Source organism: Saccopteryx leptura, chromosome 3 (genome assembly GCF_036850995.1).
Source record: "Saccopteryx leptura isolate mSacLep1 chromosome 3, mSacLep1_pri_phased_curated, whole genome shotgun sequence".
In the NCBI taxonomy this organism is placed as follows: domain Eukaryota; kingdom Metazoa; phylum Chordata; class Mammalia; order Chiroptera; family Emballonuridae; genus Saccopteryx; species Saccopteryx leptura.
In genome coordinates this window covers 22,847,368-22,875,006 of record NC_089505.1, presented here as the reverse complement: position 1 = coordinate 22,875,006, position 27,639 = coordinate 22,847,368, and the positions used below count along the sequence as shown (strand labels likewise).

The 27,639-nt window shown below is 40.1% G+C and overlaps 1 protein-coding gene across 7 annotated transcripts in view; it reads left to right on the top strand.

Moving 5' to 3' along the window:
* ADGRG6 (adhesion G protein-coupled receptor G6) overlaps positions 1-27,639 on the top strand; it is a 141,261-nt gene that overhangs the window by 104,474 nt on the left and 9,148 nt on the right. For all 7 annotated transcript variants that reach the window (XM_066373107.1, XM_066373105.1, XM_066373104.1 and 4 more), the window contains 7 exons: positions 778-823; positions 2,155-2,261; positions 6,658-6,785; positions 7,900-8,168; positions 9,502-9,595; positions 13,802-14,085; positions 27,412-27,513. In XM_066373107.1, the coding sequence (XP_066229204.1) occupies positions 778-823; positions 2,155-2,261; positions 6,658-6,785; positions 7,900-8,168; positions 9,502-9,595; positions 13,802-14,085; positions 27,412-27,513 (1,030 nt within the window). The remainder of the gene's footprint in view (positions 1-777; positions 824-2,154; positions 2,262-6,657; positions 6,786-7,899; positions 8,169-9,501; positions 9,596-13,801; positions 14,086-27,411; positions 27,514-27,639) is intronic.

The window sequence follows — 27,639 nt, the reverse complement described above, 5'->3', positions numbered from 1 at the left end:
GCACTGGGGATGGCTCCTTGGCCTCTGCCCCAGGCGCTAGAGTGGCTCTGGTCGCGGCAGAGCGACGCCCCGGAGGGGCAGAACGTCGCCCCTGGTGGGCATGCCGGGTGGATCCCGGTCGGGCGCATGCGGGAGTCTGTCTGACTGTCTCTCCCCGTTTCCAGCTTCAGAAAAATACAAAATAATAATAATAATCATAATAATAATAATATTGTTAAGGTTCATCAATATTATAGCATGTATTAGGATTTCCTTCCTTTTAAGGCTGGATAATATTTCATTGCATAATATATATATCCCACATTTTGTTTATACATCAATCAATGGACACTTTGACTGCTGCCACCTTTTGGCTATTGTGAATAATATTGCTGTGAACATGGGTGTGCAAATACTTGAGTCCTCACTTTCAAGTACTTTGGGCATATAGAAGTCCTAGACATGAGGGAGGATTTTAAAGATGAGGAATAGTTACAGTGTAAAGAGCTTTGCCAAAGTCTAAACAGCATTTTAAGATGGGACATGGATACTAACCTTCAGATAAATGAGGAACACAATTCCTCATGAAGTTCTAGTTAATTTCTACTTGAAGTCTTTGTGCAAGGAGATTCCCCCTACCTAGACTGTCTCCCATTCTTAAGTCATGTTGGTATGACTAACACAGATCCATTTCTTTGTGAAATCCTTATCATTCTACTCTGTTCCCATATCCTATTCATACGATCTTTCCATTTATTTCAAATACGACTTCGTGTGTTTATTCTTATGTTCATATAGACAAGGCCGAATGTCACCTGTGCCTTCTGGGATCTGAACAAAAATGGTAAGTTTTCAACCAGAAAAATACAGCTGTATTGTAAACATTGTTAAACACCTCCAGTTTTAAAAGTTTTACCCCAGATCAGAGTGAGTCCCAATGTAAGTATGACAGCAACTGAACTGTAAATTTTAGTCTGGGTAGCCTGGGAAATAGATTCTAATTTCTGCAACTCCTTATTCATTGCAAGAGGAAGTAGGCAGGTTTGGCGTTTTTTTATAAACCAGACAACCTGATTTCAGTTACTTATAAAACAGAGTATGCATTTTTATTGCCATTTTAGATGAACATAGATGTGCACTTTATTTTTAGGACACTTCTGAGGAGGTGTTTCGATGTGCATAAGGCATAAAATTAGAAACCTAGCTTGCTGACCTCAGATTATGGGAGAAAGCACACTCAAGGACTGCAAATACAGGAACGGTTATTACGTGGTCATATAAAACTTTAAATAAATGGATTGCCTCCAAAATGACCTTTGGCAATTAGGAGAGAAAGGCAAAAATAAGGGTCTGATCACTAGCTGTAAGATGTGGAGAGCTCTTTTACGGGAAGTACAGAGGATGGACTTCCCACTTTGGGGTTCTCTGGTAGGATTATCCTGATTTCAAGTAACACTGTAATCTGAAGAGGTCCAATGCTCTTTCTTGATACTCCTTTCCATAGCTGGACAGTTTTTTGTTACTGTTGTTTGGTTTTTAGTTACACAGTTTTGAGAAGACCCTGATTTACTAGATACATAGTTTAAAGTATTAACTTGCAGTCTTAAAACATTCTTCAAACAAATGAGTTCTTCATATTCCACACCACCATAAAAGTCAGAACAGATGTATTAAAGGCATTTATCATAAATTGCCACCATGCATGACTGCTGTGTACATAATAACATGTTCCAAGAAAGACCTTCTTTGTTCTCATATCTTCACAAAAACATAGACTGACCCAAGGGGGAAAAAATGTGTTGATCTCCAGAGACTTCATTAGTATATAACATATTTAAAAGAAGGCATTCTTTTTGTGAAAGTTTATCTTATGATATAGTAGAAGTTAAACTTGCATCAAACTTTTGCAGAACCGCAGAGGCACTCTAGTGGAACACAGTTGGAAACCACTGACAAGATCATCTCTAGTTGCCCACCCAGCACGAATGAATGTTTTGTGATTCCAGGAATCTGAAGTATTATGACTGTTGGCAGCTTTAAAAATAGTATTTGTTTTAGATAAACCTTGAGGTAGAAAATATTGAGGCTTATTTCTCTAAAGAAAGCATCATCTATTATAGAGAAGGAACTGACCTACTGTTGTTTTCATACTGTTCTTTGGACCTCTCCCTGCAGAAAGTTCTGGATTTTGGAACACATCGGGATGCGTTGCACACAGGGATTCAGACGCGGACGAGACAGTCTGCCTGTGTAACCACCTCACACACTTTGGAGTTCTGATGGTAGGGGAGGATTTTTAAACTCTTTTTGAAATGATGTAATTTTGGAAGACATATCTTTTTTGTGTGTGTCAGCTTCTATTGCTTATGTTTATGGGGAATTATTTTCTGATCAATTTCATCTGTACCCTGAATCTTGATTCTTAATGAGAAATCTAATTAGCAGAGATCATATATTAAAAATATACAGCCTGACCAGGCCGTGATGCTGTGGATAGAGCGTTGGACTGGGATGCGGAGGACCCAGGTTCGAGACCCAGAGATCGCCAGCTTGAGTGTGGGCTCACGAGCTCATCTGGTTTGAGCAAAAAGCTCACCAGCTTGGACCCAAGGTCGCTGGCTTGAGCAAGGGGTTACTCGGTCTGCTGAAGGCCCACGGTCAAGGCATATATGAGAAAGCAATCAATAAACAACTAAGGTGTCGCAACGAGAAACTAATGATTGACGCTTCTAATCTCTCTCCATTCCTGTCTGTCCCTATTTATCCTATCCCTCTCTCTGACTCTCTCTGTCTCTGTAAAAAAAAAAAAAAAAATACACACACACACATGCACACATGCACACACACACACACAGAAGTAATTACAGAAAAGGACCCTATTTTTTCCCATATCATTAACAATGATGTTAAGTTTTCCTAGAAACAAGAATATCACCATGAGACTTTTGAATTATAAGAGAAACAGAAGGAGACAGAGAGAAAGGAAGGGAGGGAGAGAGAAGGTAAAGAGGAAGAAAAGGTTAGGTTTTACTAACATAGAAGGGAACTGGGAGAAGTTTGATCAACAATTTTCTCTCTTTTACTCTGTTGATACTCAGCATGTTTGCGCGTTACTTTGTACCGGGTGCTGTTCTGAGAGAGCCTCCCGGAGATACGTCTGGTAGGACCTCGAGTGAATGATAGAGCGTAGCGTGTGCGGATCTGCAAGAAAGACGACGGGTGTGACTTCTTCTCACTTCTAGGCCCTCTTATCATTCTTGTCTTTCTTCTTTTCTTCTTTTCCATGGCATAGTTTGTGTCTCATTAGCCAGCCTATCAAATGGTTTTGAACAAAAATTAGATTGCCTCGTTATGTTTTTTCTTCATCCCACCACGTTTTCAAGAGCTGCTCTACATCCAGTGACTTGTTTAAATTCGTGCACAAACTCAGACCTTCACCGTGTAGCTGATATGCTCGTGTTTTTGCAGATACTTTTCTGGTGCCCAGGGCACCCTTCAGATCCTAGCACAGCCATTCTTTCCGTACAGTTTCCATTCAGGGATCAAAGGACATTTGTTTTTTAATTGCAGATGGGAGTAATGTGTACTGAGGCAATAAAACTCTATGAATGCAAATCACAGACATCAGGCTATGTTTATCCCCTCCCTGAAATCTTACGCCCACTTCCTGTGGGACTGGGAGGAAGCAGTGAGGACCGTGTGATGTAGCATTTGGCTCATGAATCCACTTGGCCAATGTAAATGGCCATTGTCCTATGGCAATCCTGCAAGTTGTAATTTTCCTGACAACCCAGTACATAAGTGCTCTGAAGGTTAAGAACAAGTCATGTAAAAGGGCGGAAATCATAGAAAATAACTTTTTAACTTTCTCAAAATATAAATATTTTTTTCTTTATGGTAGAGCATGAAAATGAACAATGAAACTGTAGCATGTTTTCACTAAGTGATTTTTTTTTGAAATGCTGTTTTTTCCCATGTTCTCTTTCTTCCCAAAATGAGAACGGACATACTTTCAGAAAACACTTTATGCATTATTATTTATTACACACAAAATACATGGTTACTTAAGTATATTAGCTTTAGCTTAATTGATTTAACAACTTCCAACTGTTTTTGTGTGTATGTGTGTGTGTGCGTTTAAGTGTAATTGTGTTGTAAGTCTCTAATATTAGATAAATAGATAACTAACACAATTCACTCTTCAAAGTGATCATTTATATGTAACAAAGTTTGGCTTCTCATTACTTTAAATCAGGGGTCCCCAAACTTTTTACACAGGGGGCCAGTTCACTGTCCCTCAGACCGTTGGAGGGCCGGACTATAAAAAAAACTATGAACAAATCCCTATGCACACTGCACGTATCTTATTTTAAAGTAAAAAAACAAAACGGGAACAAATACAATATTTAAAATAAAGAACAAGTAAATTTAAATCAACAAACTCACCAGTATTTCAATGGGAACTATGCTCCTCTCACTGACCACCAATGAAAGAAGTGCTCCTTCCAGAAGTGCGGCAGGGGCCGGATAAATGGCCTCAGGGGGCCGCATGCAGCCCGCAGGCCGTAGTTTGGGGACCCCTGCTTTAAATAGTATTTTCTTCAAAGTTGTTTAAATCTTATTATGAGTTTGTAATTATGTATTACTTTTTCTGTTTTAATGTGATAAATAACTAGCTTTACATGTTGATAGCTATACACATTTTATTTTATTTATTTTCTAGTGCTTTTTTTTACCGTAGCTGTTAACAGTGGGCTTTGAAACTCCTGGAAGGAAATTTTTTAGAATTTATCCTTTCTGGCAATGTGCCCATATCCTTTCCACTTTCCAGACCACCAAGGTTTTGTTCAGAGGCTTTCTTGATTTACAAACTATTTACTCTCTTATACAAGATTTCCCCAGAATCTACATTGCTCTGTGACACATTTACCATATGAAAAGTTTTAAAGATGTACCTCAGATCCAAAATTATACCTTCAAATATACAAATATATGAAGAATTTAATGTCTCTGCTCTATTTCTTTGTAGTTAGACTGATTTTTATATTTTTAACGTCAGTACATTTTCATGTTCGCTGGTTCAGAGGAATAGATATATGTATGTTCCTCATTCTCTAAAAATACAAAACAATATCGGAATTGTGTATAAATGAGCATCACCAGTAAACACCATTATTTTATTTAATTCATATTTTAAATTGTGGCTCTGTGGTTTGCAGCTCCATTGCCTGACCTAGAAAGGAGCTGTAGGTTTTTCAAGCAGTAATGACCAGTCACTTGGAGATTCCACAAGACCACCTCTCTGCCCTAATAAAGTCTTGGAGTAACTAAAATAATTGGTTGAGGTTGCCTATTGGTGAGGCAAGTGGCACTAACTCAAACACCATTCCGTGTGCCATGCACATTCCTATGTCTACCCAGTGTTTTGAGAAATTTCTAGAGAGGATAAAGAAAGTCTCCTCCAATCCTGAGTCCATGCACCTGCTGAATTTTATCTCTTTGTGCCTTTCTTGGTGTCACAGAGATACTGTTCCCGCTCCTTACTGCATCAGACTAACCTGGAACTAAGCTCCATGAATTCATTTCACACATATATACATACAGCAAACACCACCCACTGGAGGCCTTTGTGTGAGTAGCAGGTTTAATTGATCTTTTGGTGAAAAATAAGGAAAATTAATAGAAAATAGAATTAAAAACTTGTAACACACTATTTTTTTTCATAATTTAATACCTAAAAGTTTAAACCAGTTATTCTTTTTGGGAGTATGTCCCTTCTCCAAGAAGTTTCCATTTTCAAACATCTGCAACATGGGGGCACCTTCCTTGTCCAACCTGGAAGAGTGGTTGGTCTTAACTCAAGGTGCATCCCTATCCCAATTCTCCAATGAAGGAAGAAAAGAAAAATCTTCCACCCATCCCACATTTTGAAAGTCTGCCTCAACAAAGTGAACTTAGTACTTCTTATTGGTGTTCTACAAACTGTGTACTTCTTCCACTCCATAGAAACCTCTAGCATTTTAAATGGTGCCTTTTCAGGTCCACAGAGATTAAACAAACAAAAACAACTATGACTCAAAACTCTTAGTAGCTTCTCATTTATTAAAGAAAGGAAAAGACCACCCTGGCCCACACACACCAGGCTGTGGGATGACCTGTTCGGAGCCTACACACCACACTCAGCTCAACAACCACAGTGCATACACCAGCCTTGGCTGGCCGCTGCTGAGTCCCTCCCCAGCAGGCAGAGAACTCAGGGTCCACCCAAGGGCTTGGCCATGAGGGCCACCGTGGCTTCCACTTGAACTTGTGCCCCCAACCCTGAAAATGTTAGGAATGGGCTTGATAATTTATTATGCAAGGCAAAGACCTCTTCTTCAGTTTCCCCTGGGGAACCCAGCGGTTTTGCTCTTCAAGATGTACTGCTGTGCGAAGAACTTGGGTAACAAGGTAATCGATAAAATTTTAATATGTAACTCCCTCCATAATGCTACATTTGTGTTCCATGGAGTGGCCCAGGAGAGTGTAATACATGGAAATTTCAACTCTGATTTACACTGTTGTTTTTTAACCCCTACAGTGGAGCTGAGAGTCTAAGTGCTAGCAATGGACTTTCTAATAAAACAAAGGGATTCTTATGAAAGAGAATCTTACAGCTGCTTCCCATGTTTTGCATAGGACCTTGAAATAAATGCCTCCCAGATAGATGCAACAAACGCTCAATTACTCACCATCATCACCTATATTGGGTGTGGAATATCTGCTATATGTTCAGCAGCAACTCTCCTGACATACGTTGCTTTTGAGTAAGTAATTTTGTATCTGCTACACCTAGTGCTGACTGTTCTAAAATGTGAATAAGAAAATTACCTTCACTTTTAAAAAATTCCATGCACTTTGTGGATCATATAGGGCAGTCCAGTTTTAATGTCCAGGATTCTTATAAGATCTCTCAGACACTGACTTTTCCAGCTGTAGAAATCTTGTTTTATAGTCAGTGTATTTTTATTGATGAAATGCATATAAACTTCTTAAAGATGATGAAAATATAAGTAAATAAAAATTGTATTTAGTGTTTTCTACATGGTAAAAGATGAAAACATTTGCTTCACGCAGCTTATAAAATTAGTCCTGAGGCCCTGGCCGGTTGGCTCAGTGGTAGAGCGTCGGCCTGGCATGCGGAAGTCCCGGGTTCGATTCCTGGCCAGGGCACACAGGAGAAGCGCCCATCTGCTTCTCCACCCCTCCCCCCTCCTTTCTCTCTGTCTCTCTCTTCCCCTCCCACAGCCGAGGCTCCATTGGAGCAAAGATGGCCTGGGCACTGGGGATGGCTCCTTGGCCTCTGCCCCAGGCGCTAGAGTGGCTCTGGTTGCGACAGAGCAACGCCCCGGAGGGGCAGAGCATCGCCCCCTGGTGGGCGTGCTGGGTGGATCCCAGTCGGGCACATGCGGGAGTCTGTCTGACTGCCTCCCCGTTTCCAGCTTCAGAAAAATACAAAAAAACAAAAACAAAAAACAAACAAACAAACAAAATTAGTCCTGAAACAGGAAGTTTTGTTTTCATAATAATCTTTACTTTATGAAAAATCAAGAAATGTTGAAATATTTTTAAGTAAATGGATTTTTTTAACCAAAATAAAGTCATTTTTCCTGGATTAAAAGAAAAATCAAGATGTTGAAACCAACTGGCCATTTTGTAAATGATTGGAGACCATTTGGAAATAAAATTAATATTGAAAAGAAACCTTCCCCATATGCCGAATGCTCACAGATACCAATAACCCACCCGCCAGGCGGAACCATGTCACACAGGTGGTGCTGCGTCACCTGCTGCTGAGCTGTGGCACATCGCAGTTTACTGCCTGTGCTTCAAGATTTGTTTACGGTATTAGTGCTCCTATACCTGTCTTTATTTTTTTAGAAAATTACGAAGGGATTATCCCTCCAAAATCTTGATGAACCTGAGCACAGCGCTGCTGTTCCTAAACCTCAGCTTCCTGCTGAACAGCTGGGTCACGTCCTTTCACCTGGAAGGCCTCTGCACCGCCATGGCCGCCCTGCTGCACTTCTTCCTGCTCGCCACCTTTACCTGGATGGGGCTGGAAGCCATTCACATGTACATCGCGCTGGTCAAAGTCTTTAACACGTACATTCGCCGATACATCCTGAAATTCTGCATCGTTGGCTGGGGTGAGCCTCCTCCAGATCTGTGGTTTGGTTTTCAGGGTCAGGGAAATTGCCACGTTCTCCTGGGAAAAGGCTGTTTGGAAAGAGTAAGCATCGCTAAGAGAAACTTCAGCTGTACCGAGGGTGTGGATTGGATATGCGTACCCTAAGGAAGGGGCTTCCTCAGAACAGTATTTTTAAAAGCTGTTCACAACAGGCCTTTCTAAATGCAAGAGTGAAGGAAAAACCCCTCGCCCCTGAGTCACCACTCACTTATTTCCTGTGCCCAGAGCCAGCCTATCCCGGTCTGAAGAGGCAGCTGGCAGACAGTGTGGTGCATTTCCATGATGTTTCAAAATAGAAAGGCCGGTTCAGACTCCTAGCTATACTGCCCCTTACACACACGCCCATGTCCTAGAACCCAGATTCAGAAGCTTATTTCTGCGTGTGCAGCCAGAATGCTGACAGAACACTTGCCTTGAACTCCTTCACGTGATTCCTCAGCCAGATGTGGATGGGTCTATTAGCCAGTTTGGTATCTCCTAAATGGACTCCTCTCTTTATCTGGGTTTTATATCAAACCAGGCAGTTTGGAGCTTTCTCCCAAATCACTTTTTCAGATGGCACTGTAGAAATAGGAGCTATTTCCAAGGTGTTCACTATTTTAGGAAGCATCTTCCAGGGAATCGGCGTGATGTGGGTTTCCCCGATGAAATATATATGGAATTACTGTACTTATTGAGTCTCTGGAGAGAAAAATGAAGACTGTAAGGACTTTAAAATCTCAGTATTTCTCCCCGACTTTTTCTAAAGACTTCTTTTATATAGAAAGGGGCAAAATAAGCTGTAATTCCCTGCCTGCCTGTATGCTGGTGGTCTCACAGACATGGGTACTGAAACCACAATTGCCAGCCCTACATTCCATACAAATCGGGCTCTGGCTCTCCAGTGAGTACCAGCAAGCAAACAAATACTTACATATCTGTCATGTAAGAGAAGTTTTTGACTGCTGCCTATTAAAGTTGGACGAGCCACACCAAAGAGGATTTTATTGTTTTTAAACAAACTGCCAGTTCTAGGAAATTTGATTCTGTGATATAGAGTGTTTTCTTCTTTTCTTTTTTCCTTGCCATTATTAGTCTTACAGAGCAGTTCCAGCTGCTTCAGAAAAGATGCTCATGGCTTTCTTCTATTTATTTATTTATTCATTTTAGAGAAGAGAGAGAGAGAGAGAGAGAGAGAGAGAGAAAAGAAGGGAGGAGCAGGAAGCATCAACTCCCATATGTGCCTTGACCAGGCAAGCCCAGGGTTTTGAACCGGCAACCTCAGTGTTCACGGCTTTCTTTCTTTATAACAGGTTTACCTGCTTTCATTGTGTCCATTGTTCTAGCAAGCAGAAACCGAAATGAAGTCTACAGAGAACAAAGTTATGGAAGAGAAGGTGATAATCTGTAAGTAATAAAAACTTGTCGGGAATTTGTGGTGAGTGTACATCCTTTGTTTCCTAAGGTTTAGTGTAAGTTTCCATGCCAACAGTGAGTCCCTTATTTTAGAAGGTTGAAGTGCTTATGCATTCCTTTACGAAGATCTCTGCTACACCACCAATGAATTCAGTTGAATGCCTGAACTGTGCAAGCTGCTTTTTCCATGTTAACGTTGTTTTCTGTCAGTGGGGGGTGGGGGGGTGGGTAAGGGGGCACAGAAGTCTAAGATGCTATCTTCTAGGCTCAGAAGACTCATTCTATTTGAGTAGATTTCATAGTACTCTCAGCCCCTTATCTTTAAGTGAGTTAAAGAATAGTGTCAGACAGTGATACTGATGACTCAATGCTAATATGAGTGTTACGTGACAATGGAGAGAATGGAGACATCACTGAGTTCTTGAAGAATTTGGAAAATTTTCTTCAGACTGTGAGGTCAAGAAGGCTAAGGTTTTTATACTGTCCACTTTTGGCAGTTACTGCTTCACATTTTATGCAGCACATAGTAGATACTCAATAAGTATTTGGTGAGTAGGTGAATAACTGGATGCATAGAAAGCTTACTCCTGACTGTGATGCCACATTACGCAGCTCATTTCATGAACGGGTAAAATTTATATCCAATCAGCAGTAATCCTATTTCATTTCCTCAAAGCCTTCCCTTATTTTATATTTCCATAGTAATACCTAAAAGACCCCCATGATAACCAGCATAAAATAAAGGTTCTAGGTCAGGAATTTCAGGGTTCTATGGGGATTGCCATATATAAAGAAATATTAGCTTCAGGAATAAGACATATCATATTAGGGATCTTTATAAGATAGATTTATTTATTTAATTTTATTTAGAAATCAAATTTAATGGGATAACATTGGTCCACAGGAACACATAGGTTTCAAGTATACATCTCATATATAATATTTGAAGTCAAGTCAGTACATAAATTTTAAAGTATTTTTTCTTTGGTATTGTTTTTTAGACTTTTAATTATTTCTGCTCTGATCTTTAGTATTGCCTTCCTTCTTTTTACTTTGGGCTTTGTTTGTTTGTTCTTTTTCAAGTTCCTTTAAAGCAGAGGTCTCAAACTCACGGCCCGCCGAACAATTTTGTGCGGCCTGCAGACTAATCCACGAACTACAGTTTCTGGTCATTTTGTGACACTGAAAAGTGTTGCGTAACAGTTGCCTTTTGTAGACCTAGTGCAGCCCGCCCAATGGCTGTGATCTTGCTCTGCGGCCCACATGCTGAGTTGAGTTTGAGACCCCTGCTTTAAAGTATAAAGTTAGACTGTTCATTTGAGATTTTTCTTGTTTCTTGAGGTAGGCCTGTAATGCTGTGAATTTCCCTCTGAGCGTTGCTTTCACTGTGTCCCATAGATTTGGGGTTGTTGTGTTCTCATTTTCATTTGTTTCAAGGTATCTTGATTTCTTCCTTGATCTCATTGTTTACCCATCCATTATTTAGTAACATGTTATTTAGCCTCCGTGTCTTTGTTTTTCAGTTTTGTTCTTGTGATTGATTTCTAGTTTTACATCATTATGGTCAGAGAGGATGCTTGATATGATTTCAATCTTCTTAAATTTATTAAGACTTGTTTTGTGTCCTAACATGTGGTCTATCCTAGAAAATGTGCCATGTGCACTTGAAAAGAACATATATTCTGCTGCTTTGAAGAGAAATGCTCTGAATATATCAGTTAAATCCAGCAAATCTAATGTGTCATTTAAGGCTGTCATTTTCTTGTTGATTTTCTGTCTAAATGATCTATCCATTGATGTGAATGGGGTGTTAAAATCCCCTACTATGACTGTACTGCTGTCTATCTCTCCCTTTATGTTCATTAAAAATCTGTTTTATATATTTAGATGAGTAAATATTTATATGTTGAGTGAGTAAATATTTACAATGGTTATATCCTCCTGTTGGCTTGCTTCCTTTATCATTTTATAGTGACTTCTTTGTCTCTTACTATAGCCTTTGTTTTAAAGGCTGTTTTGTCAGATGTAAGTATTGTTACCTCGGCTTTTATTTCTTTTCATTTCCATTTTCATGAAATATCTTTTTTTATCTTTTTTACTTTTAGTGTGTATCTTTCATTTTGAGGTGGATCTTTTGTAGACAGCATATATATATATGGGTATTACTTTCTTGTCCATTCAGCTACCCTATTCTTTTGATTAGAGCATTTAAGCCATTTACATTTAAAGTGATTATTGAGCCTGACCTGTGGTGGCGCAGTGGATAAAGCATCGACCTGGAAATGCTGAGGTCGCCGGTTCGAAACCCCGGGCTTGCCTGGTCAAGGCACATATGGGAGTTGATGCTTCCAGCTTCTCCCCCCTTCTCTCTCTCTCTCCCTCTCTCTCTCTCCTCTCTAAAAATTAATAAATAAAATTTAAAAAAACCTTTAAAAAAAATAAATAAAGTGATTATTGATAGGTATGTATTCATTGCCATTTTATTTTTTAAGTATGTTTCTCTGTTTTGTTTCTCTCTCTCTCTCTCTCTCTCTCTCTTCCTCTCTCCTTCCCATCTTTTTCTTAAAGCAGGCTCTTCAACATGTCTTGTAATACTGGTTTGGTGGTAACAAACTTTAGCTTTTTCAAGCTCTTTATTTCTTCTTCAATTTTAAATGATAGCCTTGCTGAGCAAAGTAGTCTTGGTTGTAGGCCCTTGCATTTCATAACTTTGAATATTTTATGCCAATCTCTTCTGGCCTGAAATGTTTCTTTCTGTTGAGAAGTCAGCTGTCATTTTAATGGAAGTTTCCCTGTAAGTAACTAGTTGCTTTTCTCCTGCTGCTTTTATGATTTTCTCTTTGTCTTTAGCATTTCACATTTTAATTAATGATGTGGACCTCTATGGGTCTGTCTTGTTTGAGACTGTCTTTGCTTCCTAGACTTTTCTTTTCATCAGGTTAGGGAAACTTTTGGTCATTATTTCTTCAAATAGGTTCTCGATCCCTGGCTTTCTGTCTTCGCCTCCGGTGCCCCTGTGCTATGGATGTTGTTGTTTGTGTTTCCCAAAGGTCTCTTAAACTCTCCTCATTCTTCTAAATTTTTAATTTTTGCTGCTCTGATTGGGTGTTTTTTCTACGTTGTCTTCTGAATCACTGATTCAATCTTCTGCTTCATTCAAACTCCTGTTAAATGCTTTAAATAATAGATCCAATTTCTGAGATACCTAAGAACTTCCATAGTATTATTATTAGGACCAGAGGCATCTGCAGCTTGTAGTCTTTGTTAACTTTACTTATAGAGCACTTTACACACAGTACAGTTTTGAAAAACTATCATCCGTTTTCAGCTCTATATATCATTTTGACCATCCAGTGTACCTTTCCTCATTTCGTAAGAACATTGTAATGACAAATATAAGCTTTTTAATTGTGCATGAGGAGTGTGACTGTAAGAATACCATAGCTTTGCCAAAGGGTCTTGCCTCAGATAGATCAGTTATAATAGGGTTTCTTTTGTCGGCAGTATGGAATTCACAATTAGGTGTGTCTTAATTAAGGAGAGATTTACTCTTCTCACATGACAAAAAACATTAGAAATAAGCAACGCGCTGGCATTCAGTTCACGGCTTAAACGTCTGGGCCAAGAACGCTGTCACTGGCTCGGCCTTTCTCTCATGGTACACGGTGATTGCTGTAGCTCCAAGGTTCGCTCTCACATTTGAGGCGAACCAAGTGAACAAGGGCCTTGCCAGTTGATTCTGTCCAGAAAAGTTCTCCCAGACTTTGCTTCCGTATCATTTTGTAGGATAATGTCCCCATGACCACCCCTTAAATACGAAAGATACTGAGAACATGAGTGCTTACACTCTCCTTTTCCTGGTGTGCAGCCCGTAAAAGAGCGGAGCAGGTTAGGCAGGGTGTTCGTGACCCAATCAAGGGTCTCTTCACGCCAGGTCAGAATTCGAGTAGCCACTTTGTCTTCTTCTCGACTCTTGACTTAAATAAGTAGACATTAAGATGAAAGCACTCCAAAATAAACAACCACCACAAAAACTATAAACACATCAGAAAGGAAACTGAGGCTCAAACAAATGAGGTGTGTGAGGAAGGGCCAGCTGGGGAACCCGCAGAAGCCCAAACTAAGTCCGGAGAAATCGTAGGGAAACAGGCGTGGTAATACATTTCTTTTTCTTTCTTGTTATTTTTCTTCTGTAAGCTGTTGGATTAAGGACAGGACGGTATTTTACGTGACCGTTGTCGGGTATTTTGGAGTCGTGTTTTTCCTGAACGTCGCCATGTTCATCGTGGTGATGGTGCAGATCTGCGGCCGGAACGGCAAGAGGAGCAACCGGACCCTGCGCGAGGAGGTCCTGAGGAACCTGCGCAGTGTGGTCAGCCTGACGTTTCTGCTGGGCATGACCTGGGGCTTCGCTTTCTTCAACTGGGGGCCCTTACGCATCCCATCCATGTACCTCTTCTCCATCTTCAACTCACTGCAAGGTAAGAGCACTGGCAGCGGGACAGTTTCCACTCTCTCATTTTGTCCTGTTTGCAAACAGCTTCACGGTCGGGCAGATGCCACGCTAAGTTGCTTCGTCACCCTTCCAAGTGCAGAGCGTGGTTTCGGCCATAGGGTGGGTACACATGAGAGAAGTCAGGAATGGAGAATCGAGGTAGAATGTCCATTTGTTTGTTTGTTTGTTTTCAGTAGTGTATCCCCAGGACCAAGGGCAGTGCCTGGCAGATAGTAGGTGCTCAATAAACAAACGCTGTTGCATGACTGGAAGTGGGCAGGGGGGGGTGCCCATCAGGAGGCTGAAAGAGATGTTCAGGCAGCTTTCACCTCTCACACTTTTCTTGACTGCTGGTGCTGCTCCTTGTAGAACCTCTTCCTGTGTAGTGTACTACTATTCTTGACCTGAAGAATTGTTAGACTCTATGTGGAGACAGAGCAATTCACCTCGATTCCCTGGCTGCTTGGATTTCAAAATAAATACCTATACTAGTTCAGAAATGCTCATATTTTCATGATACATGCAAATTAGTTCAACAATTTAACAAACACTTGCCAATGGCCTGCTTTGTACAAATATACAAGGCTTCCTTCAAAGAGCTTCCTGTCATACTTCCAATTCCATAATGCATACCCTAGTGTACATATGATGAATGTAACTTTCAACTTAAATGAATACAGATTTGTTTTTAGTTGAATGACATTCGTGAAGACATTGCACATACCCTGTTTTGATAAACTCCCTAATGTTTAGACGCACCATGAGGTCCACACTCCAAAAGAAATGAGGTGACAAAGTTTGGAATCTTTTCAAGCAGGGCAGTGCTACCCGCCTACCTGAAATGACCAGTGTGTCCTTGTAGGTGTGTGGGGAAGAAAGCACTGTCCGCAGCAAGCTGGACGGATCTGTGCTGGGGTGGGCAGCGTGGTGGGCATGTTTGTGCTGCTCACCAAGTGAGATGCCCAGGTAGCTGCTCCCTACAGGTGTGCTCTAAGAGAAGTCTGCATTTACCTGCAGGAGGCTGTTTGTTCTTTGTATTAGATTATACGGGTCTGATTTGCTTTTCCTTGTCGGTTTCCCACTAGCTCGTGAGTGCCTACAAAAAAATCGGTCATGTACTTGGTGCTTAACAACTGTTTGTTAAATGAATAAATGGATTGCTGGATAAAGAACGCGAGGGTCTTGGGGGATAGCCTAAATCCACCCTGAGACTCCTCTGGCATAAATCCGCGTCAATTAGTTCAGCAGATTTTATTCAGGCTCACTCTCCCATAACGGAGGAAATATGTGGGCTCATTATCTTCAGTAAATAGAATAATGAGCCTCAAGTGCACCTTGAAAACTGAAGAGGTAACAGATGCATACATCTTCATTGGGACCTAGCTTCGTAAAGTGACTTTTTCTCTATTTAACCTGTTCTGTAATATGTAACATAAATGTGCTTAGACAAATATTGACAAGAATGTCCCTTAACATTAGAAACCCTATGGTTTTATATTTCAGGAATGGATATGAAAGGCACATTAATCTGCCAGCCCAACCTTGTTTTTGCTTTTAGAATTTCCTGGCAGTTCTGTAACCTCCAACAGCTACAGTTGTCTGCTCAGCTCTGTTTCCATTAATGAGAAACAAGATGTTTTATTTTTCCCAGCATAGGTCTTCTGTCAGGAGGGGAAAATGTTATAAACCATCATCAAGTTATAGCTTTCATAAATCACTGGATTTTAAGACTAAATTTAAATTATACAATTCAGAACAGATTTCTGTACATTCAATGATATGAAAAATACCTCCCTAAAAGGAAATTTCAATTAAAAGATAGTGATACAGAGCGCATGAGCCTACCAGCAATTGCTCATTGGCCAAGTTTGTACAAAAACTTCTCAAGACACTGTGGAAAGCCATTTAATGGTTTTTATGAGTCATTTTCTGAAACTTCCAAGAGTGGTTTGTTGTTAAAAGTATATGTTTTATTAAAAGAGACATGTAGAATTTAGATAGTTTAATAACTCTTTGGGTAGTGGGTTTTTTTCATTCTCGCTGACCACTGGGAGTGAGTTTTTTTTTTTTTTTTCAAAAAATGAAATTAGTTCCAGTTACAGTTTTATTAACTTAAAATCATGTTTGCTTAATAACCAATTTATGGAAACAAGAAGAACATACATTTGCATTTTTTAATGTTGCCTTACACATTTTTAAAGTAAATCAGTTATACTCTGGATGCTCAGGAGGCACGAGGACGTACATGAACTTTCATACTACTCAAAGGGTTAAAGAAATAATCCAGTGACTACAAAATGAACTCAGACATTACTTATGTCTTTATATTTTTAATATTCTTTATTCCAGCGAAAATATAACACACAAAAAAAAACCCCAAAATTTTTGACTTAAACCTTTTGCCCCATAGAGTTTATATTCTAGTAGGAGAGACTGACATTAACCAAGTATGTCATTTGATAAAAGTACCTGGTGATTTTAGGAGAAAATGACAAAAGACATGAATCCTAAGCTGAAATCTAAAAGATCAATAGGAATTACCTAGACTAAATAAGTCACCTATTAGGTGAAAGTGGGAGCAGAAGTGGGGAAAAGAATATTTCAGGTAGAGGGCACTTCATGAGAAAAAATTGTGTTATACTGTATGTCCTCACTTAATATGGTCAGTAGGTTCTACGACTTTAAGCAAAACGATGTGTGAGGAAACCAGTTTTACTGTAGACTGATATAAACAAGAGTTAAGCTCCTATGTATTCATCAGTATTATAATGAAATGAGGATCTACTGTAGTTGGTGATAATAACATCTGCTCAAAGAATTAATAGAATGCTCTTATGACCTGAGAACGGAAAAAGAGCGGAAGAAAGACACGGTGGTGTGGCACTAGGGGAGGTGGGCTAGACTGGAAGGCCCTGCATTTTGATCTTTATGAGAGCAGTGCAAAGCCTTTGAAAAGTATTAGGTCTGCGAAATGACATGGTCAGTTGTGCATCTTGTAAAGGTGAAGCTGGACTAATGTAAAGAATGGATTAGAGCCTGACCTGTGGTGGCTCAGTGGATAAAGCGTCAACCTGGAACGCTGAGGTCGCTGGTTCGAAACCCTGGGCTTGCCCAGTCAAGGTATATATGGGAGTTGATGCTTCCTGCTCCTCCCCCCTCTCTCCCCCCTTCTCTAAAATGAATAAATAAAATCTTAAAAAAAAATTAAAAAAAAAAAAAAGAATTGATTAGAGCAGTCCGGTAGCAGCAGTAGGGAAAGGAGATAAGAGGCTATTGCAATGATCTGGGTAAGATAACATGGCACAGTGTTTTAGACCGGTGGTCGGCAAACTCATCAGTCAGCAGAGCCAAATATCAACAGTACAACCATTAAAATCTCTTTTGAGAGCCAAAATTTTTAAACTTAAACTATACATAATAGGTAGGTACATTCCTTATCGAGGTAGTGCCCACATGTGGTATTTTGTGGAAGAGCCACACTCAAGGGGCCAAAGAGCCACATGTGGCTCACGAGCCGCAGTTTGCCGACCAGGGTTTTAGACTGTATTGGGAATGGGGGGCTGAAGAGATGTAAGCAGGAGTCAAGAGAAATTTAAGAAGTATGCTACTACAAAACACTCATCATTAATTTGGTCATTAAAGTAAACTCTTATTTTTCTATTGATTTGAGTCAACTATCTTATTTAATGGACTGTTGCAGTTCATTGAAGCCTATTGCTATAAGACTTAGCATTGGCCAAAAACAGAGTGTAATAATACAATATTCTGAAAACTAAAACCATGCTGAACAAACTTCAGTCTTCTCAGATTTAGCTCATAGTTGAGCATATGAAAGTCAGCAGGGTTTCATTATGAATGCCGCAAGTTATGAACTGATTATAAATGCCTGTAGTTTATATACATGGGACCTGCAGAAGAAACAGTATTTGAACTGAATCTACACTGATGTCATGTCAAGTATTTCCCAGAGGTAGCTCCTGCTAGCAAATTTCTTTTTACTTTTGTGTATGTCTTCAAATATTTGGTTATAACACATTAAAATTTAATAAATGTGTATTTTTATTCAGTTAAAACATGCTGAAATTTTTAGAAATAAATGTATACATTTTAAATGTATATATGTGCTTGTATACAAATACATATATACATGTGTAATTATATGGTTACTCAAAAATTTACATAGTCTCTATATTAAAATTTTATAAATGCTTTATTTTTATTTTATATGCTTTATTTTTATATTTTTCATGTTTTTAACTTTTATCATTTAATTTTTATTTTTATATACACTTGTAACTATACATTTAATAGCCAAAAACCATGTTAAATGGATATTAGAAAATTATAATCAGCACGGCTATAACTAAGCCTACTTGAATAAGCAAATGAAATCATGAATTGAAACAAAGCTGGAACCAAGTTTATTATTTTTTCATTTTTTACAGTAAATTGCTTTGTTCTTTTTATTTTGCCTACTTCAACTTGTTATATATCATTTCATTGAAATTTTTTATCTAAGATAAAAGGATAAATGTATCTTAACATGGTGAAATTCTTTATCTATCTGCTTTTTACTCTTTGCTGCTTTTCCAAGATAAAACTAGCAGATCATTGTATGAGAAATTTAATTTTTTTCTAAAGAATACAACTTGAGAACAATTATATGGCATACAAATTGCTATTTAAAAGAGAACAGATGTTTGACAAAGGTATATCATAATTTACATGCCTGAGAACATTAGCATTCATTTCAACAAATATGTAATTCATCCTACAGAAATAAAAGGCAACTCCCTGGCTGCTGAGAAGCTCTTGGCCAGAAGCCTGATGGCATCTCTATCCCTTGGCAATATCTGCACTTGCAGGATTGAATGATTCCTCTGTGCCCATAGCTGCTTGTTATATAAGTGATGAGCAGTATTGTTGACTATATTTCTTTCTATTAACTATACAAAAGTATTTAACACTCTCAGTTAGATTGGGCTTCATCAGTATACAGGGAAGTTTAGTTCTTCTAGCATGTTCCTCGGAATCTAATGTCTAGCCTCATACCAAAAGCTTGTCTTCAACTTTCCTTTTCCTTTATATGAAACAACATTGAGTAGTAGTCTCGGGTGTCATCAGCCCACCTTCTGTACATATATGGGTCAATATGATACAAGGCAGCATGTGCTTCCACAAATAGAAACTCTGATGGCAAACACAGAAGGGCATTATTACTCAGATACAACGTTTGCTATTAATTAACGTGGTAACATTAAGATACCCAGAGCAATAGAAACAACTTATATTTGTATAGTGCATTGTGGTTTACAAAGCACTTGCACATAACATCTAACATCTGATGTGATGTCATTCTTGCAGCAAATCTGCGAGGTAGGTATCCAAGAGTATATTTTCTCCACTTTAGGGAATGAGAAACAAGCTCAAGAGAGTCGGTGACTTTCCCAAGATCATTCTGAATCTGACAGTGCGATATTTACATTGTAGCATGTATATGAAAATGGAAAGGCACAGTATTAGGGGCCAGAGCATAAGGAGGAATATAAAACAAAGCACTGTGTTTTTCATTTTTGATTTCAAAGTTTCTAGGAAGTGAACACTTATTTAGGTAAAAAATCATTAAGGGAAATATATTTATTATTTTCATCCTATTGGTAAACTAAGAAAATTAAACCAAATTCTCTAATCCATGGTTTGAAACCTCCTGACAGTTAAGCTGTGCCTTGATTGCATCTGCAACACAGAGTGAATTGGCACCGAGGTAACGAACATCTGAAACGACATCGTTTTGGCTGGGACATTGCACACAGCAAGGAAATAAATTACTCATCTGCTGGCATGGAATTTTGCTAAAGGGCATCTTGGTAGTATGAAAGGAGCATTCAAGAGATCCCCAAAGAGCTTCCTAAAGCTGAAAGATCCCAGCCCAGCAGCCAGCGGGCGATGCCTGTGTAACAACAGAACGCCGGAGCTGCTCGGAGACTTGGACTCACGCTGGCTAGAAAGCTCAGAGATCATCTAGGACGTTTTGGTCAAAAGTTAGTTTTATAGAGCACATAGCTTCTTCTGCCCAAACACCTGCTTTGATTCATTCTTGACTGATTTTCCTACGAAACCTCCAGAACCGGGTATGCCAGTGGGCCTGATGAAGACATCATTCACTCAGGAATATTACCCATTCCGATTCCTTCCCCCATCCCTGGGGTTATCTGTATCTGCAGTCTTCCCCTTCACTGGGTTTCTGGGGCGTTCTTATCCAGGGTAAGAAAAAGTCCACTGAGGCTGTTTGTCAGAGTTTGTTGATGACAGTCTCACTTAAAGTGTCAGTGGCTTTCACCTGGTTGAGAACTCATTAGGAGATGAGGACCCAAGGTTTTCTTTTGTTTTGTTTTTTAATTCACCAGATTTCTTGAAAGTGGCCTTTGAGAGCAGTAAGAGAATGACAAAATGCGCTGCCTCGAATTTTGCTGTGTAGCGTTTGTTTTCATATGCAAGGACAACAGATTTTTTGATAATCAGGCTAAAGATTTGAGAGAACATCCCCCTGGCCACTCATTTACGTCTGTCCCAGAAAGCTACACGTCTTTGCCAGAATCGACCAAAGGGAATGAGTTCTATGTGGGAGCCAGAATCCTCACTAAAATACCGAGGGTAAGATGCTCCTTTTCCTAAATAGGTAAACAGCTCTTCCAAAGATGAAGACGGAACACAAACCCGTGAATATAATGCCAATACTTCAAAGTAGGCTCTCCCCCCCCCCCTCCCAAACATGCTGCTGGAATGTGTCCACAGATAGATGAAGGGGCGAGCTATGAAAATACAAATCCAGCGTTTGAGATCTTGCAGGCTGTTTGTCACTCTGGGTTTAGAGCGCTCGGATGGCCCTTCGCCGTGCTTGTTGACCCCACCTTGGCTTGCGGTCTGCTTCTCTCCGAGGCTTTGAGAAAGCAGGTTCCCTGGGTTTTCCTCCCTCACAGCACCCATGGGCCAGCCTGCTTTCTCACACACTTTAAATACCCTTCCTCCATCACAACTGAAAAAGTCTTTATTTTAAATGAGGAAGTTGCAAAATTTACCAAGAATTAAGACATCATGAATCCACCTATTTCTCTCTTTTCTTTTAAGTGAGCAGAAACTTCTAGTTGTTGAGAGGTGGAGGGAAAGGAAGAGAAGGCTGGAGGAAGGTCGGGACGAGCAGAGTAGGACGGGGCAGCAGTCGGTTCCTTTAAAGTAGGTCTAAGTGTTTGTTTTCCTTCTCGTCTAGCATAGATTCTGAGTTCCTATAGGTAAAATAAAGAGCCCAGGCAGTTATCAATCTGAAGAAACTGTTGCTAAGGAACTTTGGCTTAGAGTCATCAGACTGGTGTTTTTTCAGGCTGTGAAAAGGACCATCATGAGCTCTGTTTTGTGAGTTACAAAGGTTTCATGAGACTAGTGAGACTTTGACCTGTCAAGATGAAGTAAAGGCTTTAACTCCGAATTCAGTCTTGTGAGCCATTTTAGCATCCAACTTTTATGGGCAACGTTCCTTACTCCCTGGTCAGGGAAGTAAAAAGCTGTGAGACACGATGCAGAGTGGAGGCTGGCTGTTACGGTCCCCAGACACAGCGAAGACCGCTAGAAGAGCGTGTTTGTCCAGGTGTTACGAAGAGCCTCTGAGGTGCCGTGTGGTTGGTATGAAGGTTCTCAAAGGGAAAGCATTTGACAGAAAGAGGCCAGAGATGGGGGTGAGAAATCAAACATAATCCCTTGGAAGTCAACATAGAACTCTTAGGATTTTAGATCCACTTCTGTATCCTAATCTGGAAGTAGATGGGGGAGGAGAGCCGTCAGAATTGAAGAGGGATTAACTCTGTTTTCTCACTCTGGCCCCAACTGCCTCGGATCTCCTGCTGTATTTTCTACTTCTTCCTGGAGAGGTAGGATTTCTTCCCATACCGCGTACATGTGCTTTTCCAGACGCATACTTACCGCATTTCCCATGGCGGAACTCAACAAGGGCTGGTTTGTCCTGAAAGAATTTTGGTATACTTATTGCCAAACTCACTTAAATCTGGGTGAAAAGGGCTAGTTATTGCAAATGGTAAAATAACCTATCATGAGAATCCTCTTGTGACAAAATAAAAATATGTCTCATGATAAAAAAAAAATTTCACTTCATACTATCTTGAAATTTTAAAATATATCTGTTCCTAAGAATTCTAACTTCTTATGCCTATTATCTAATTGTGTCCCACTGTGTTACAGTTCAGAGGCAATGTATCAGGTTTTTTAATTTAATTTATATGCGAGTGTCTCTTAAACTTGTTGGATGCCTATATATTTCCAGGCAAACGTGTTTGCTTAAAAATAGAAATGTCATCTAATGATATATAGTTCATTATGCTTTACAGCTGTACTACACAATCTAAAAAATGGTTTCGTGAAGTCTGTTTTATCTTACATTTAACCTCCTCCTTCGTGACTGTGGTCAGCATGAGATCCTCAAAATAGTTCACGTTTTAGCATCCCAGCCAGAACAGAATAGCAATCCTGAGAACTGGTTCTCTTCCAGGGACCTCAAAAAACCTCTGAGGTTTTTTTCCTCCTGGTTGTTTGACATTGATAAGAAGGACTGAGAGTTCAGGGAAGCCACATGTAGCAAACTGCACCTTCTTCCCTGGCCTTTGAGAAGAGCGTCTGCTCGGGGCGAGGCCTGGACTGAGCCACGCCTGCACGGATGCCTAGGAGCGCAGGTCCTCCATTCGTTTATCATCTCTCTCTCTACTCTCAACTGTGACTGTAAACGTTGGTTTAGGCACACATGGTTACCAATATTTTCAGCTGTGTGACAAAAATACTTCCAGGAACAAGTTCTGCACATTCTTCCCTGGCTGACAAACAGTCACCCTAAGGCAGGGCGGGCTCGACCCCTCTCCGCAGCCTCCTTCACCTGTCGCCTGTGGGGCCCTGACCTCAGGCTTCCTCATGATGCTCTTTGTAACTGCCACCGCCTCCTAAAAATGTGGGAGGAGAGGCCCTGGCCTGTTGGCTCAGCGGTAGAGTGTCGGCCTGGCGTGCGGGGGACCCGGGTTTGATTCTCAGCCAGGGCACATAGGAGAAGCGCCCATTCGCTTCTCAACCCCCTCCCTTCCTCTCTGTCTCTCTCTTCCCCTCCCGCAGCCAAGGCTCCATTGGAGCAAAGATGGCCCGGGCGCTGGGGATGGCTCCTTGGCCTCTGCCCCAGACGCTAGAGTGGCTCTGGTCTCGGCAGAGCGATACCCCGGAGGGGCAGAGCATCGCCCCCTGGTGGGCAGAGTGTCGCCCCTGGTGGGCGTGTCGGGTGGATCCCCTGTCGGGCGCATGTGGGAGTCTGTCTGACTGTCTCTCCCCGTTTCCAGCTTCAGAAAAATACAAAAAAAAAAAAAAAACCCCAAAAAACCGTGGGAGGAGATTGTACCAATTGAGAGTATTGATACTCTTGGGTGACTCACACTGGTGGTGATATGATACAAAGCACTTTTACGCGGTGAAAGGACTGTCTGTATCAGCCGACATCTGTAGGTGTCAAAGGCTCTGGAAAGCAGTGGGATTCGGTCAGAGTGCGGAGATGAAGCTTCTCCCCACAATCTGGGAGGAGTCAGCCTGTGGTCCTGGTTCAGAGGGGCTCTGAGGGTGGGACAAAATCGTTCCCCTACTCTGAGACTCAGCACGTCCTCTGAGCTCCCCCCTCAACCCAGCGCCCCCCCTCCCCTGTCCACCGCACAGGGTCCTTCAGGAGGGGCATGTCTGTGCTCCGAATGATTGCAACTTGATTCATGTGTCCTAGCACTTTCTTTCAAAAGTACAGTCTTCCTTTCAGATTAATAACTAGGTCACTAGGATGTATTTCTACCACTAATTACTTTAGTACTAATAATGCATTAGTAGCAAATAAGATAATAATAAGTAAAATAATAGTACTTTAAATATAAATACATATTGTATGACCAGCAGTCACGGCCATCACAGCCGCCAGACAGATGCAGGTCCCCATTAGATTCAGACAGTAAAGAAACAGTGGAGCTCAAAACTGCTGGGCCGTGCCCTTATTCTCGCCTCGCAGCCGGCCGGCAAGTAAAACCCACTCACATGTTCTCCGGTTCCACAACCAGGAGAATCTTTTCCAGTTTTTCCTAGAATCAAAGGCCCCCACTAGTCTCAGTCACCTCTGGTTCCCCATCTGCACATCTTCCTCCTCATCTCTGCGCAAACTGGCTTCTTCAGCACCCTGCCATCTTGCCTGCTTCTTTTTCCTCAGCACACTTCTCCCTGCTCTCACTCTGCAAAAACATGGCTTCCTTCTTCCTCCTTCTTCTCTTAAAGCTTTTTGGTGCAAACACCCCGTCCTCCAGCACACATCAGCATAACAATGGCCTTTCCCAAGCAGGGAGGTAATTAGCAATCTCACCTGGGCAGTGACCATTTTTAACAATAAAAGTGAGCAAAATCAAATAACACAAATTTTACAAACTTTATTTGCCCAACACATATAGAATGACATAATAGTAATAATATGAAATAAAATGAAAATAGTACTGATTACTAATACTATTCCCCTTAGGTCATTGAATGCTTTATTTATACTTCTCAGTGAGAACTTTGGATTTTCCAGGAATTCTTTAACAGGCTAGTTGTCTATTTGGAATCAGTGACCAGAGTTTAATTAGTGTTTTCATAAGGCATTTCTTTGCAAGTCAAAATATGTAATCATTTTCAACCAGTAATTTGGGTGGGAATTTATAGGGCACCTGCTCAGTGTCAGAGCCAGGGGAGGAGACGCAGCGTGACCACCTCGCTGTCAGAGCCCGCCCTGGAGGAATCCAGCTCCGTCCTTCTCTAACGATTCAAAGTGATCTAACTTATTTTGGAGTAAAGTTAGGGGCCATTTTGAGTAAAGATATTGAAAAAACAAAACAAAAATGTATAACCATAACTTTAGATCTAGTTTCAAATATAACTATATATATTAAAAAACACTTTTGATGTAATACTTTGTTCCCGCTTTTCAAATTGTATGTGCTATAATGTAAATAGTTATTTTAATGGACACTCCGTACTCAAAAAGAACAGATAAGTCTTACTGTCTCTTAAATGGACTGTAATAATTCTTTCTTATAGGTCTTTCCATGGTAGACCCTTCCCTCCATGAAAGCAATGATTGTCTGCCTGGTTCACCTTTGAACATCCAACTTCTAAAGACAGTTTCCCGCACTCAGCAGTGCTTAGCAGTCACTGAATGGATTCCCCTTCTTGGAAATTCCCCTTACTTCCCTACACAGCGTGTTCTTTGGGTTTAGTTCAAGCCTTGCATCCTCTAAAAAAAAACCCTCTAATGTTGACATTTGGCTTAGTATAGTATATTACTAAGACTGTAGTCCTTAGCAAATTTGTGTGCTTTTCAGAAACTTTTGGCTTAAATGTATTTTCATTGTTTGTTATTGCCTATTTTGTGATGTACTGATTCCTATTTTTAAACCCTCATCTTCAAATATATGTAACATATTAACATGTGTATGTAAGTATTTAATTAATGCATGTACAATAGATGATTCATTCAAAAAACATTCTTGGAGTTTCTGCTTAGTTCCTGCCATCTCTCTGGGAAAGGCCAGCACAGCATTGGACAGACACACATTCCTGTACCCCTGGAGCTTACTCCCTACAAACAAGAGGCAATCAAACAAACAAAGAAATGAATAAATGATGAATGCAAGAATATTAGTACTGATCAGTACCATGAAAAAAAAAATAAGTATGTGCAAGGGTATGACTAGAGGCTAAAACATAAAAAATAAAAGTTAGCATTGGATGATTGCCTCTTTCAAAAGTTAACAATTACTCTGAGCTCTGAATGGACAGGTAAGAAGGAACCCGTAATGAAAAGATATGAAAGAAGAACTGTGGAAGTGTCATTGGGCAGGAATGGGCCTGATACGTTAGTTTGAGGGTAGTACTAAAGAGAGCTCTGTTTAGAGCATCAAGGGTTTAAGATGCTGCTCAATGGAGATACAGCCAAGGGATGGTATCCTGTAGTCACTATGGGTTGGAATGTTGGTGGTGGTGTAGAGAAAAGGAGACGGGGGAAATACAAATTAGCATATGGTACTCGCACAACATGCCTGGATGAGTAGCTGTAGAAGAGATAGACACCCAAGACTGAGTTATGGACGTTTCAATATTTAAAATTATAGCTGAGGATCATGGTAAGGAGACCAGAAAAAAAAATCAAGAAGAAATCTATCACAAAATGACATGAAGGATGCATTTCAAAAGTGAGTGAATGGTCAATTGTGTTGATTGCTGTTGAGAGGTCTGGTAAAATGGGCATGAAAACTAAATAAGCGATATGGGAGTCATGGTAACCTGCACAAGAGCAGTTGTAGTGACATCATGGATTCGGTTGAGAAGAGAAGAATGAGAAACCGTAGAGACAGCAAAGGTTAACCGTTTTAAGAAGTCATATTGGGAAAGGGAACGAAGAGGTGGAAGTTGGAAGAAGATTGGGGGTTAAAGGAGAAATTTTTGTTTGTTTTTAAGAGAGTTATTAGAATGTGCTTGTTCAGAAGTGGAAATGACTAATTATAGAGAAAGAAATTGGTGAGACAGCAAAGACAGGTTAAAATGCAGAACAAACTCCTTGAGAAGTTAGAAGGTGTTGGCTTCCAAAGCCCAAATAATACAGTTAGCTTTTGACAGGTGCAGAGAATGACTTTAATATGAAGGCTGTTTTACAACACAGAAATATTTCTGCATGAAAATGTTGAGAAACTAAGTCAGATCAGGTAAAAACACGAATTTGCTGATTTTTGCCCATTTGTTACCTATAAAAATACCATTTTTTTTCTATGGCCCAAACTTATAATAATATGCATGCATAAGATAGCTTAAGTGCAGAAATGTAAATAGATGAATAGAAAATGTTTTCAGTTTTCTCATTTTTTTTCCTAAATGTTGTGAAATATTTTCACACAATTTTAAAACAAAGATAAGGGTTGTATTCACTGTCTGTTAAACTGAATATCGCCTTAATCATTAGGTTGTAAGGAATGCAGAATAGAACAGGCAAAAACAGAATCAGATACAAAGCACAATTCTGGTTTTATCTGAACCACTGTATTCTTTTCTAAAGGATTAAAACCTCTACTACATACTTAAGATTCCTTAGTATCGTTTCTTTTTAGTGACTAAGATGTACAAAAAAATCAAATTAAAATGAACCCATGTGTTTCATAAGAGTTATTAAAAACGTGCACATTGCCTTAAATGTTTATGTTTTCTTTTGCCCCAGGCTTATTTATATTTATTTTCCACTGTGCTATGAAGGAGAATGTTCAGAAACAGTGGAGGCGGCACCTCTGCTGTGGCAAGTTCCGATTAGCAGACAACTCGGGTAAGGGCCGTGCTGGGAATTGGCTTGGACATCTCAGAGTGGTAGTGGCGAGCCTTTGTTTTTGGGTCTTCCATTGCCAGAGAAACCCGTTCCCAGTAGTAGCAAGTTGTAAATGTGGGAGTATGT